Source organism: Spea bombifrons, chromosome 2 (genome assembly GCF_027358695.1).
Source record: "Spea bombifrons isolate aSpeBom1 chromosome 2, aSpeBom1.2.pri, whole genome shotgun sequence".
In the NCBI taxonomy this organism is placed as follows: Eukaryota; Metazoa; Chordata; class Amphibia; order Anura; family Pelobatidae; genus Spea; species Spea bombifrons.
Genome location: NC_071088.1, coordinates 135,945,832 through 135,961,038, shown reverse-complemented (window position 1 = coordinate 135,961,038; position 15,207 = coordinate 135,945,832). Strand labels below are relative to the sequence as shown.

The 15,207-nt window shown below is 39.3% G+C and overlaps 2 protein-coding genes across 2 annotated transcripts; both read left to right on the top strand.

Annotated features, from left to right (window-relative positions):
• The first annotated feature begins 5,149 nt into the window (after positions 1–5,149).
• LOC128473894 (olfactory receptor 52D1-like) lies at positions 5,150–6,079 on the top strand. Its single transcript, XM_053456117.1, has one exon. It carries the CDS (start codon positions 5,165–5,167, stop codon positions 6,077–6,079), a length of 915 nt encoding a protein of 304 aa, XP_053312092.1. The 5' UTR covers positions 5,150–5,164.
• A 5,545-nt stretch (positions 6,080–11,624) lies between these two features.
• LOC128473893 (olfactory receptor 52D1-like) lies at positions 11,625–12,557 on the top strand. Its single transcript, XM_053456116.1, has one exon. The coding sequence runs from the start codon at positions 11,649–11,651 to the stop codon at positions 12,555–12,557; it is 909 nt and encodes a 302-aa protein (XP_053312091.1). The 5' UTR covers positions 11,625–11,648.
• The last annotated feature ends 2,650 nt before the right edge of the window (positions 12,558–15,207 follow it).

Genomic DNA, 15,207 nt, shown 5'->3' with positions numbered 1-15,207 from the left:
GATTGCAGTTATGCTGTAACACCATCAATGTCTGCCTCAGTATATAGTGATAGGTGTTATGCTGTACCACCGTCAATGTCTGCCTTAGTATATAATGATAACAGGCAAACATTGACAGGGGTACAGCATAACGATAGAAGATATGCAGTTTTAAAGTGTGTGTGGGGGGGTGCCACATACGGGAGCCGCCTCAGGCGCCAAATACTCTAGGTACGCCCCTGATAATAATATACTATGGATCTATGTAGAACATATTCTTGCTTTTGAGTTAATCTCCTGTACAATATTATGCTTCCAGGAAAGAAACAGGTTTACAATAATATCAGTGAAGTATCTTTCCATCTTTCCATGTCTAAGCTAGGGATTTTGTTAAACATGCAGCTGTACCCATATTTTACCACTAGATGGCAATGTTGCCACACTACAGAGAAACCAACAGTATCTGTGCTGCCAGAGAGAGAGAGAGAGTTTCTAGGCTAAACTAACTAGTTATTTTTAACTTCAATACTGCATAAATAGTTGGATTCTACACTAATTGGTGTAAGCAAACTAATAGTTCAGAAAATTTCCCTTAACAATGTATTCAATACAAAGTCAAGTTGCCACACGAGATTCAGAAAAGAAAAAAACCGGAGCGAAACAATCCAATAGAACTTTCAAGTGCTTGGCAGCATGAACCGGAGGATCCTCAACTTAACCATCATACCAGAACCCAGTCGAGTTTGAGTTGATCTAACCTGAAGCATATTGCCCCCTGAGCCAGAACCTAATGCAGTGTTACATGTCCCTGCGGTAAAAGGGTTGGCTGCTCACACACTGTTTGCGAGCAACAAGAAAGAAGGCTCCAGACAAGGAGTAAGGAGATAAAGGAGTCACTGAGTGTTTGTTAGCATGGGTGTATATGTGTATACGTGTTTGCGTCAGCTTGTATATGTATGCGAGAGTGTGTGTAAATGTGCATGCTAGTTAGGGTTGCCACCTTTTTTGCAAAAAAATACCGTTCATGAAATTAAAGGGGTCGGCGTGCACGCACCGCACCACCCAATGGTTGTGCCTCAGGTCTCCGTCCCACCCCTTTTAAGACATTGGACGAAGTGCTGAGGCACAGCTATTGGGCGGCGTGGTGCGTGCACGTCGGCCCCTTTGATTTCATTAGGAGCCGGCGGACGGCAGCTGTTTTGAATATTGGTCTGCCGGCCGCCTGCCCCACGGACCGGCCGGCCTACCAGGAAATTTCCCATTATCCCGGTGGGCCAGTCCGACCCTGGCTCTGGGCGCTCCCAATCCTGCCAATCACCCTGCCGGTCTGCCCCTGCAAAAAATACTGATACCCGCAGGGTGCTCTAAATACCGGCTGTGCCGGTGAAATACCAGCCAGGTGGCAACCAGACTGTGAAGTCCTGAAAGCATACTTTGAGCAGAGTCCTTGTCGTCATCTCTCATTCCATGCTTTTACAACATCTGCAGGTAATCAATAGGTTATTAAGTAATTGTCTTTATATATTGTTAATATTTGGCATAGGAAATTATGAATGCATATTTGTATATACACCAATCAGCCATGACATTATGACCATCTACCTAATATTGTGTAGGTCCCCCTTTTGCCACCAAAACAGCTGACAGATTGAGCCATGGATTCCACTAGACTTCTGAAGGTATCCGGCACCAAGACCTTAGCAGCAGATCCTTTCAGTCCTGTAAATTGTGAGGTGGGCCTTAATGGATTGCACGTTTGTCCAGCACATCCCACAGATGCTCGATTGAATTGAGACTCAAACTTGACTCAAACCATTTCTAAACCATTTTTGCTTTGTGGTAGGGCGGATTATCCTGCTGAAAGAGGCCAATGCCATCAGGGAATACTGTGTCCATGAAAGGATGTACATAGTCTGGTGGTACATGTCACAGTAACATCCACATAAATGGCAGGACCCAAGGTTTTCCAGTAGAACATACCCAAAGTACCCGACCATCCACGTGATGTAGAAGTAAACATGATTCCTCAGACCAGCCACCTTCTTCCATCGCTCCGTGGTCCAGTTCTTGTAGGAGCTTTCGGGAGTGGACAGGGGTCAGCATGGGCACCCAGACTGGTCTGTGGCAACACAGCCCCATACACATTTCTATCAGAACCAGCATTAACTTGTTCAGCAATTTGAGGTACAGTAGCTCTTATGTTGGAATTGCCCACATGGGCCAGCCTACACCACCCCCCCCACATTTATCAATGAGCCTTGGCCGCCCATGATCCTGTCGCCGGTTCACCGCTTTTCCTTCCTTGGGTCACTTTTGATAGGTACCGACCACTGCAGACCGGGAACCCCCACAAGAGCTGCAGTTTTGGAGATGCTCTGACCCGGTCATCTCGTCAAAGTCGCTCAGGTCCTTACGCTTTCCCATTTTTCCTGCTTCTGACACATCAACTGAGAGTGAAATATTCACTTGCTGCCTAATATATCCCACCCACAGACAGACGCCATGATAACAAGATTATCAGTGTTATTCACTTCACACGTCAGACTGATCCGTGTATTTAATTAAATTTAACCCATTGAGTCCATAAGTTGTTACACTTTTCTTCTAGAAGGTGGGCCAAATGTGGTTTTTTCTATAGTCAAAGTTAGGTGACTCCTCCAAATAGGGAGAGCTCTGGGAAGCCTACCCTTGAAAGTTCCCAGATATGCCCTGCACACTTAACGGAAAAATATTTTCCCTTTTAATTATTTAGCCATGCTTGCCTATAATAATAAGATTTTTTTTAAAATAAAAACTACCACCCAGACCTTCGCAAAGTTAAGCAACAGATAAGATTGTATGTAAATTGCACATGTAGACCATGTAGGTGACAGGTGACAATATAACGCAGGGTCGTTACATTTCATAATTCCAAAGAAACTAAATATACGTACGCACACAAATCATATATACACTATTTTTTCTACACCCCTGGTTCACCAGTTTCAAAGGCCAATAACTCCTATGATTCATCATCATTCTCTTCAACCTCTCTTCTGCAACAGCTTGTCAGTCTGCTTTGTTTTTTATATATATATATATTTTTTAAAATTACTAGTTTAATATAAATGTGCCTTTGTGTGTTCTTCATATTTTTTATCATGATTTTTAGAACGATGCCCTGCCGCTATCAGCCTTTTCTCGTTTAAGCTCCCTGGTTGCATTTTTAAAAACCTCACGGGAAAAAACCTGCCAAGAGTCATTAAAATTAATTGAGTCCGTTCATGTGAGTGCCGCCCAAAGCGACTCAGTAAGCAGATAAAACCCAGTCCGTGTACAGGAGGAAGGAACGCGCCGCTCTCGTCTCAGCCTGATCCTGCTGTCTTTTTGGTAAGTAGTCGGTATAGCTGGAATGAATTTAATATAAATTCTTACAGCTATATTAAACATTTATTTCTGAACACTTCATTTGGTTTAAATTTTGAAACAATGAGACGAGATGGGTGGTGAGGTTTTCAGGGCTTAGATAATGCGTCTCATCAAACACCGAAACAATTTGAAGGCAAGCCTGGCATAAGCATGGCTAGGAATCCAAACTACCCATAGCCTGCCCATACAGATTATGCTTATATGACCATGTACACAGTTTCAGTAATCTATAGAAAATTCTAAATTCAAAATATACTAGTAGCCCATGGTGTAGATGCAAGTACTTTCTCCCCAGATGTGTTTCCCAAATGGCCCGAATGCTGGCCCTCATGGAAACCTTGATTTGTGATTATTTAAAGATGAACTCAATTGAGTCACCTGCATTCAAGCAGGAATATCAGCCATAACATGCTGGTGGTAAAAGCTGGCAGTCATTCATAAATTCTCAATAACATGATGTATAATGTACTAAGGGGCAGATAAGTAGACCTGCAGTGCATGCGACTGGTGACTTAAAAGGGTTAAGTACTATAAAATGCACTCTTTACTTGTAAAACCACCAATTTTAGCTACTTGGAAACTGCTTCCGTTGAAAGCAATAGGAGATTTTTTCTGCACGTGTGTGGGGTGGTCTCATAGACCACCCATGGAAGTCTTCCTTGAGTCATGGCTGGAGATGGCACTGAGTATCCAACCCATGCGTGTGCAGCGCTACATGCCTTTGGGTGAAAAGGGAGCAATTTAGTACAGTAATGCTACTTAAAATAAATTGTTTAGTAAATATATGGAGCAGCTTCCAATCAAAGTTGTCATGAAGCCACAAATTGTACACGTATCATAGTATTAGATGCCTACTTTGGCTAGTTGGTTGTAATCATTTATGTTTTTATCAAGGTTGCCATTAATGACTTTTTTCCAAAACATAATTTGGCCCCATGCTATCCTATATAATACTAACTTTATGAGCCTTAAGGATATTTGCCCAGCATCAAGTCCACATACAATATAACATACTGTATATTACAGCATTCCATTGAGGAACATAAGGTATTGAAACCTGGTTGAAGCCGGTGTGTGTTGTTGTTTATTGTTTTACATGGCGCCATCATATTGCGCATTGTGTAGGCAGATGAACGTTATTAATGGTTAATGGATTAAGTTCATTTACATTGTTCTTACTTATCTTAGTATATAATAATATATAATAGAACCCCAAAAAATCTCATTGTAGTTAAAATTCCACTAGTACCCCATTGTGCAGGTGTACTTAATGGACACTGGCTTGAGAAGGGCCGTACTGGGGATCACGAGGCAGCCCTGGCGCTTTAAGGCCAGCGGCTGCCTGATGACATAGGGGCGACTGACCGATGGATACATGCGGCCATTCGCTACATTTTATGTTCATGTTGTGTGTGGTTGGGCATATCCATCCACCGAGTATGGGGCTTCAATGGCTAACAGCCAATCTGGCATTTGCCCAGTGTGCCAGATGGCTAGTCCGGGCCTGGACTTGAGTACTGCTAACTAAAAAAAAAAAAACAACAAAAAAATAATTTTTCTTTAAACAAATAAATGTCATTGCAATTAAATATATATATATATATAACATTGTATGTTATAGAGGCGTACGGATAAGTGGCATGATAATTCAATGTATAGTTTTTCTTTTTTTTTTTTTTTATCCATTGATTTGCAGGATGGAAAAGGACGGACAAAAAAAACGATGGTCAATTCAACGTACACGCATCCGACGCAGCTAAGGCTCGGCTTTGAAGAAATGACCTCCGTACGATATCTCTACAGCGTCATTGTTTTGGTTGGGTTTATGATGATCGTCTTGTACAACGGAGCTGTGATCTCCGTGGTCGCGATGCACAAAAGTTTGCAGGAGCCAATGTATATATTTGTCTCCGCGCTATGCTTCAACGAACTATACGGGAGCACCGCATTTTTCCCTAACTTATTCGTCAACTTGGTTACCAACTCCGAGACCATTTCGTACGTCGGTTGCTTGACGCAAGCGTTTTGTATTTCTACGTATGTAGGCTGCGAAATGACCATTCTAACGGTTATGGCGTTCGATCGCTATGTTTGTATCTGTAACCCTCTGAGATATCATACGATATTGTCCTTATCAACTGTGTACAAACTGATTGTGGCCAGTTGGCTGTATCCAATTATTCTGATAGTCATACTTGTTACAATGACAGTCAGGCTCCCGTTGTGTGGCACGGTCATCCTGAAGATTTACTGCGATAACTGGACCATCGTGAGGCTGTCCTGCATCGATACGACAGCAAATAATATATACGGCCTTTTTGTCACCGTGGCTTTGGTGGTTCTTTTGCCTGCGTTAATCTTCGTGTCCTACGTTGAGATTTTGAAAGTGTGCTTAAAATCCCCGGCACAAACCAGAATTAAGGCTTTGCAGACCTGTACACCTCATCTGATATCCATCACCGTCTTCGTTGTCGATGTGCTTTTTGAAATACTTCTCTATAGGTTCGCACCCACAAACGTTCCTTCCCAAATCCGCGTGGTCATGTCCATTCAGTTACTGGTGGTGCCACCGCTGCTCAATCCTCTCATGTATGGACTGAAGACAAAAGAGATAAAAAGTAAACTAGCTCAGCTTGTGCAAAGAGAACTTTGTACGGACATTAAGGCACAGACTGGCTTCACCGTTTCTTAAGAGATAGTTTTAACAATAAAACTTTTAATTATTCTGTTGACGTGAAGACCAGATTGAATCTGCGCCTTAAATCTGCAACATTGTAGCGAGTTGAGCAATAAGATTATTTTTATGTGATTTTCACCAATGAAAACTTCAATGCATCCCAGAAGACAATAAAATCTACAAATATTTTTTAAATATTGGCTTTTAATCTGCATTTTCAGCACTAGGAAACACTACTTGTGGATAATAATAAATTAAGCTATTAATAGGTTTTTTTGCCTTTATGCCCCTTTTAATTATTATATATTATTATAAGGTACTTTTGTAGTTATTGTTAATATTAACTGTATTTTATCACATTAAATTGTATATGTCATTTACACATAGTAAGTCACAGTCCAGGACAGTAAATCGCAATAAAAGGTAACTTTTAATTAATATTAGAATTAAAAACAAAAAACAAATATCCATCTTATAAGAGATTTCACTTAGTAGAAGATAAATAATGTAATGGATTACCTGCAAAAATGCATCACCTATGTTGACAAATAAATGTATACAAATAAAATAGACATATCTTACAGTATCTCACAAAAGTGAGTATACCCCTCACATTTTTGTAAATATTTTATTATATCTTTTCATGTGGCCACACTGCTACAATGTGAAGTAGTGAGTGTACAGCCTGTATAACAATGTACATTTGCTGTCCCCTCAAAATAACTCAACACACAGCCATTAATGTCTAAACCTTGGCAACAAAAGTGAGTACACCGATAAGTGGAAATGTCTAAATTGGGCCCAATTAGCCATTTCCACTCCGCGGTGTCATGTGACTTGTTAGTGTTACATGGTCTAAGGTGTGAATGGGGACCAGGTGTGTTAAGTTTGGTGTTATCGCTCTCACACTCTCTCATACTGGTCACTGGAAGCTCAACATGGCTCCTCATGGCAAAGAGCTCTCTGAGAATTGTTGCTCTACATAAAGATGGCCGAGGCTATAAGAAGATTGCCAGGACCCTGAAACTGAGCTGCAGCACGCTGGGCAAGACCATACAGCGGTTTCGCAGGACAGGTTCCACTCAGAACAGGCCTCGCCATGGTCGACCAAAGAAGTTGAGTGCACGTGCTCAGCGTCATATCCAGAGGTCGTCTTTGGGAAATAGACGTAAAAGTGCTGCCAGCATTGCTGCAGAGGTTGAAGGGGTGGGGGGTCAGCCTGTCAGTGCTCAGACCGTACGCCGCACACTGCATCAAATTGGTCTGCATGGCTGTCGTCCCAGAAGGAAGCTAAAGATGATGCACAAGAAAGCCCGCAGTTTGCTGAACACAAGTAGACTAAGGACATGGATTACTGGAACCATGTCCTGTGGTCCGATGAGACCAAGATAAATTTATTTGGTTCAGATGGTGTGAAGCGTGTGTGGCGGCAACCAGGTGAGGAGTACAAAGACAAGTGTGTGTCTTGCCTACAGTCAAGCATGGTGGTGGAAGTGTCATGGTCTGGGCCTGCATGAGTGCTGCCGGCACTGGGGAGCTTCAGTTCATTGAGGGAACCATGAATGCCAACATGTACTGTGACGTACTGAAGCAGAGCATGATCCCCTCCCTTCGGAGACTGGGCCGCAGGGCAGTATTCTAACATGATAACGTCCCCAAACACACCTCCAAGACGACCACTGCCTTGCTAAGGAAGCTGAGGGTAAAGGTGATGGACTGGCCAAGCATGTCTCCAGACCTTAACCCTATTGAGCATCTGTGGGGCATCCTGAAACAAAAGGTGGGGGAGCGCAAGGTCTCTAAAATCCACCAGTCAAGATGTTTTTTTGAAACAAAATAAAAATAAATAAAAATAAAAGGTAAAAAAATTTAAAACGAACAGTTAAGTTTTATTGTGATGTACTATGCTAGAGTGTAGCTTTACCAATGCTATCACTTTTCAGCAATTAGAAGGTTACACTCTTGAGTATAACCTCTGTATTTAACTGGTCACTTACAACAAAACAAAAAAAGTGTTAGAGATCTTTCCCGTATCATTTTGGAAAACATAACTGCTCCCCCAGGGATGAGCCTATAGTTAGTGGGGCCTGGGTGCAGTAATTCTTTGGTGCTTCATCCAGAAACTAGCTGACCCCCAACTAACACACACTAACATGCAAACCTCCTCTAACACCACACACTTACACACATACTATGTTTCTTCCTCCCTAGGGCCATTAGTCTTAGGTGCACCCCTGACACCATACAATGACAAACATGCAATAACACACATACACTAACACCATGCAGTAACACACTCTATCTTATGCTCAGACACATGCTAATAGGGTACATATATACACACGTACGCACACTCTAACACCATACACTTATACACTCTCACACTCTAATCATGGAGAAGCCTAAGGTTAGTGAACCCTTCGTACAGTATTTCTTTCTTTCATTCGGAGATGAAATTCTTTGCCCAAAAAAGTCTCTCTTTCACTCTGTGCCCCAGTCTTGTCTGTAGCCCCCTATACCCTCCCCCTGCCTTGTATCTGTCCCCCCACCTGTTCACTTACCTTCTCCAACTGTTTTCTGGTCTCCTCTGATCTTGCTCTTCAGCTGCAAAGACCATGCTGACAGCGAAGGGGGAGCAAGGGAGGGGGTCAGTATATGTGACAGTGTCCTGCTGCTAAGAAAAAAATGACAGGAGAATGGGGAGGCGCATGTAGCGCACACACAGCACCTGTAATAGAAGCTGCCCTAAATTATAATATAATTCTTGCATATTTATTATGCCCCCCTGAGGTTTGTACTTTTATTTAATGTAATTAAGTCTTACTTCTACATTCTCCCATACTCTCCAGACTTGGCCCGGAGAACTCTTTTGCAGAGAGCATAAGATGCAAAGAACAGAAGCAGAAGTGGTCCGTAGAGAAGGTAGGGAATCATTTTGGGAGTAAGAGTGTGAGAGAGTGAATGTGGGTACCAGGCAACACATTTTGTTTCCAAATCAAAAATGCCCAAAAAAAAATGATCCAAAAATGAATCGAAAAACGGATTTTTAAAATGGGTACTAAAGCTCCACTGGGCGTTAATCTGGAATGGGGGCTTCTATGTAGACTGATTTCCATACTATAATTTTTTTTTAACTTATAATAAATAATAAGGTATAATTGCATTTTAGTAGACACTTTAGTAGCCTAGAAACCGTGGAGGATGGGTTTCATCTAGCCGGGAAGGCACGATAATGAAGACAGGATAAGTTAAGTCGTTTAATCGTTTAGTTTCTTACAGCTTTGGGGATAATTGCTGAAAAGGTACTATAATAAAGGTAAGATTGAGCTAAGATGTTGCAGTGTATGTTTAGGTTGTTATAGTGTTGGGGAAGATTATTGAAAGGGCACTAACTGAGATAGAGCCAATTAGGGATCCGGCCAAGAGTACACTTAATCACTTAACTCTATGGTACAACAACTGGAGACAATTGTATTTTTACTTGCAAAAAACTTAAAAAATATTGTTTTTTTTCATTTGCTTTTGCAGATGAGTAAACGATTTTTCAAACAAAAAAAAGTGTTTTTTTTCATTTTCAGCATTTTTTTAAATAGGAAATTAGATGAAATGATTAAAAAAGGGATCTGAATTAAGCCCTTTTTGTTTACCCCCTCCCCCCAACAATATATCATTTGTCTGGGTTCACTAAAGGCGAGAGAAGAAAATTACAGCTAAACCCGGGCACCGCGAAAGTGTTAAAACGAAGGGTACAAAAAATAGCCTGGTTCTAAAGGGGTTAACTGAGTATTCTGTCTTCTACACACTGGAATTCTGGGTTATTTTGTAATAGTTTTTTATGTGACTTTACGCTGCCGATGGTGTCTATGATATCAATATAGGTTCCAAGAGAGATCAACAGCGAGGACATAATAAAAAAATAATAAAATACATAAAGTACGAAACAATAATAAATATTTTTAGAAAAAAGTAGAAGGTCCTCCCTGCAGGTCTACTTTGGGTGAAGCTGGCTGGTGTCTGGAGGAACCGACGTTGGGCTGTTTTTCTGCTTGGCCTGGTCATGCCCCCCCCCATATTGACCGAATTACGAGTAGAGAGTACTGTGGTGCTTTGAGGCTGCTTTGTCCTCCCCATTACTAGGAGAGCTCAGAGAAGAAAAACAGGTTTATTTTATTTGGAATACCTGCTGTGTTAACTGCGCTTTCCAATTTGTTTCCACAAAAAGTAAAGCACACATGCTTCAGGCAGAAATATACAAATTGTAGGCGTTTTAGGGTTCTAAATATCCAAACATATTAAAAAATATTGTACAGCACCTCATTATACATGTATTCACATAGTAAGATCCGCAGACCAAACAGCAACCTCCAGAGACATCCTGGTCTGTTGAGAAAACATAAAAAGGAGAGCATTCATTAAAATTCAATTTGTGTCTTTGTGATGCTTGGTATCATTAGGTGAGCCGGTATAAAAAGGTCAACTCAGAAGCACGTTGCGGTGAAAGACATCCCAACATCTCTGCATCATCCCAGGTACCACCGAGTATTCTGTACATGTAAAAAATAATATCCAGGAGGTAATAATTGTACAAAACAAGGAAGACAATTTTAATTTATTAGGAATCGGCAATATTTTACCATGCCAGCTTTTGTAAGATTCTTAATATTTTGATTTCAATTGTTTTGACAATTCTTTTTAATAGAATTATTTTATTGTAGATAGGGTATAATTTATAATTTTATATATATATATATATATATATATATATATATATATATACATATAGTTTACATATTTATCAATTTGAACCTTAGACGATAACTGTTATAGGGATAATGGCTTTGATTTCACAGTCACTATTTATTTCTATATTTATTCTCATTATTCTATAGCAAAGAACCCTCGGATTCCATGCATTCTATATTTCTGCATGTCCTGTATACTGGTTTAGACTTCATAGTTCTCTCTCACGAGAGACGCTATTCCCCGAGAATTCTCTTATTTATGGCTTATAATTTTATAGGCAAACCCTCGTCCCCTTTTGCTACTTTTTGAATATATATTTTTTAATAAATATTTTTGATAAGTTCTAATAACATTTTTTTTTATTTAAGACATAAGCATTTGATAACAATTTAACGACATACTACAAAGTGATTCCTCTTCATGTTTTAATTTGATATATATTAGCTAAAACCTCCAGAAATAGAGCACTAAATGGTGTGATAGATTTTTTTTTTATTTTTTTATTTAACATGCAGTGAAATCTCTAGGAATATAATATTCTCTAAAAAGTCTTGTATTCCAGAAAATTAAATATTCATTTAATATTGACCATCTGCCAGCATTGACATCTTCATTTTTTCCTGTTTTTTTTTTTATAAAAACAATAAAATTTCCAATTTTTCAAAAAAAATTCCACATTTATTTTTCCTTTTTTTATACATATTTTTTTATTATTACGCAATTGAATATTTAATAAATTCAAATGCACTTTTTTTTTTTTTTCCTCCAGAACGACAGAAAGAAAATAATGCAAAATGAAACAATTTTAAATCCCTCGGTGTTAACGCTCGGCTTTGGTGACATGTCGGATATTAAATATTTGTACGGCCTCCTATCCTTTCTGTGTTTCGTTCTGATCGTCTTATGCAACGGCGCCGTCATCGCTATTGTAGCTCTACACCAAAGTTTGCACGAACCTATGTATATTTTCATTTCCGTGCTGTGTTTGAACGGGTTGTACGGAAGCAGCGCTTTCCTCCCCAGTCTTTTTGTAAACTTGCTTTACAGAACTCAAACCGTATCCTACGCCGGGTGTCTGACGCAAGTGTATTGTATTCATACTTATATGGGGTGTGAGTTAACGATCCTAACCGTGATGGCGTTTGATCGTTATGTATGCATCTGTAACCCTCTCAGGTATAATTGTATTATGTCCTTAAAAACGGTCTTTAAACTTGTTGTCGCAGCCTGGTTGTACACACTAACTTTGTTTACTACCCATTTTATTTTGACTGTCCGACTTCCTTTGTGCGACTCGGCCATCCTGAAGATCTATTGTGATAACTGGTCTGTCGTGCGGCTCTCCTGCGCCGACACAAGCGTCAACAACATTTTTGGACTGTTTATCACCGCGGCGTTGATTGGATTGATGCCGGTTCTTATCGTGGTCTCGTACTTTGAGATTTTGAGGGCGTGTGTGAAATCCTCGAGGGACTTCCGATCCAAAGCCTTGCAGACCTGCACCCCTCACCTGATAACCATGGTTAACTACGTGGTCGATGTCCTTTTTGAGATACTCCTCCACCGGTTTAAACCTACAAGCGTCCCCTACGAGCTGAGGGTGGTAATGTCCCTGCAATTCCTCGTGGTGCCACCGCTTCTAAATCCTATCATTTACGGTCTAAAAATTAGAAAAATTAGGTTCCGGATCGTTCAGCTTATCCACCCAAAACGAATCACCGTACAGGCAGCAAGTATACGGATCGCTTAATCTCTAAGTGTAAGTAGATGCGTTAAAGTATCCCAACGGCGTAATGAAATATATAATCATTTGCCACTTAAGAAAAACAAGGAATACAGTATCAGAGAGATGGCATGTTTTATTTTGTTTTTGTTCCTTCTTTCTTATATAGTGAGCCTGTATACATACATGTAAGATTTTTTTTTTTTGTTTAGTAATATTTTTAATTTAAAAGATCCATGTATTCACATCTTTACAAGTATGTCAATTTTGCACGGCTAGTACAACTGGGGTAAAAAAAAATTCTAAAATTATATATATATATATAATCGTTAACTTGCCCTGATTTAAAATCCACCCTATATTCCTATATAATTTTAATTAAAATTTTCAATTTCTTTTTTAAGGTTTTTCATTTATTTTTTTTAAAATTATTTTAAAATCTCCCTAAACCTAGCAGTATCTAACTGATTCCCCACCATCCCTACCCAATTTAAATTAAAAAAAAAATACATATAAAATAAGGTTTTTTTCAGAGCAAATGCATATCAGGGAGTGGCAAGCCTAGGGATATGCATAAGTGGGTTGTCAAATAAAAGGAAATAAAATATTTTTCTCAATCATAGCTTTTATTAAATATGAACAAACAGTTTACATGAATTAATAATTACTAGTAAAACTTTTTTTCCTATAGGGTCGTCTTATATTCAGGGTCTTCTTATAATCGAGCAAATAGTGTATACATATATATATATATATATATTTTTTTTATATATAAACCACAAATATTTCGCTCGGCTAATTGTTAGATGTATATTGGCAGGCAATTACCCCAAGATAATTTTATTTCAAAGAAGAGTGCTTTTTACCTTCTCTGCTTGTGGCTAACTCTTAAAAACAAGCCAAACCCGGACTTGTCAATGCCCTGCTCTGTCCCGGTAACTCGTCAGGAAAAGAAAATGAAATCGTAGGAAGTTTCAACAAAACCTTGAGTTAACGTTAACTTCAGCAACAAAAATATCCACGTGGGTCTCCAAAATGTTTCGCCTTTATTGTTTATTAATTATATTTTCTCCCCTTTCACGTTCTCTTTCTCAAGTCAGCACCTCCACAATTCTGAAAATGTCTATTGATTGACCCAATTCTTTAAGGACTCTTATAATATTGCACATTAACGCCCCTCATATTCCTTTAGCTAACCTTTCCTAGTCCCTCTAATGCAATACCACTAGCGTGGCTGGTCCATCCCTTACAACGGCACTTTTACCTATTGTGTAATAGACCCTAAATCCCTCTAGATTGTAAGCTCCTTTGAGCCGGGCCCTCCTCACCTGTTGTCTCTGTTAGTCAATTTGTTATGTTACATCCTACTTATGTCCTGTCTACCCATTGTACAGCGCTATGGAATTTGATGGCGCTATATAAAACAATAAATAATAATATTTTTTTTTCCATTATTTTCTATTTCCCTAATGCGTTCTTTCAATGATCTTTTGTCGTCCCCACTTATTGTATTAGACATGTTATGCAATAAAATAAACCACGAGCGGTGTTGCCATTTATAAGGGTGTTGATTGAAAGTTTCTGCTGAGCAGATTTTACCGTAGGCCCCTTTAGTATAAATCCCCAACGCCAATGGGGGATTTATACGGACCCTTACAATACAACCAAGTCTCACCGTGTTGATGTTCTTTTTCCAGGAAAGTGGATTGGAGAAAACAGAGCTTCAAAACTACCCAAAGGGGTATGAATGTATTATACTCTAAGAAAGTACTTAACAATAGTTGTAAACAGATATCCTTTCCTGAACAAATTTACGCTATCCTTTCCTACGACACAAATTAACGCAGAAACATGTTTGTTCTACAAACACAATTCGAAATTGCAACAGAATAAAAATTCACCAAAAAAAAAAAAAGAAATTGTGTGGGTTTTGGGTCCCCCCTTTTTTTTTATTATCTCTTTGCCATCTTACCTTTGGGGGGTTTGGAGTTAATTTGTGGGATTTTACCTGTAGATGCTTTGTACTCTATTTTGTAGAAAATTTGCAATTAAAAAATAAATAAAATCCATAATTATTAAATTGAATAGTGACAGAACCCACAGATTAACATATTTTTCATTACTTTAACCTTGCTATAGCTGGACTTTTTGATTTTGTTATAGTTAAAAGTTTACCCTTTAAGTTTATACTTTACCTGAAGAAGTGTAGGGATTTTATACAACACATAACAGGATTGCCACGACTGCCTGTGCTGTTGCTAAATACATGTCATAAAAAAATCAAGGACTGATTAAAATCTAATTCTTGCATCAGGAAAAATGGGCAGACTAGGGGGGGCTGAATGTATCTGATCCGCCGGCCCATTCTATGTGGGGAGCGAGTCTCACTCTTCCGCTTCCTAGGTGATACCACATGCTGTGTGTGTCATGTGGCTAGTATTCTAGTTACCGTGGAGTTCTCACAGAAAGACAGTTTGCTATTTACTAAGAAGCCAAGAGTTAATTTTACCTACGACGCTTGAGTGAGAATGCATGTCCTGTCATGCTGAAGCTTGCCAAAAAAAGTGTATAATCCCTAATAAAAAAAAGGTGTATATGTGCAACTTAATTGTGTGAGGTGCTGGCAAGTACATGCATATTGAATGACAACTTGCATGCCCTCGTCTGAAACTTGCAA

Bases quoted from the DNA above. Each gene is read 5' to 3' on its own strand.
- LOC128473894 (XM_053456117.1), top strand. From the start codon at position 5,165: ATGACCTCCGTACGATATCTCTACAGCGTCATTGTTTTGGTTGGGTTT.
- LOC128473893 (XM_053456116.1), top strand. From the start codon at position 11,649: ATGTCGGATATTAAATATTTGTACGGCCTCCTATCCTTTCTGTGTTTC.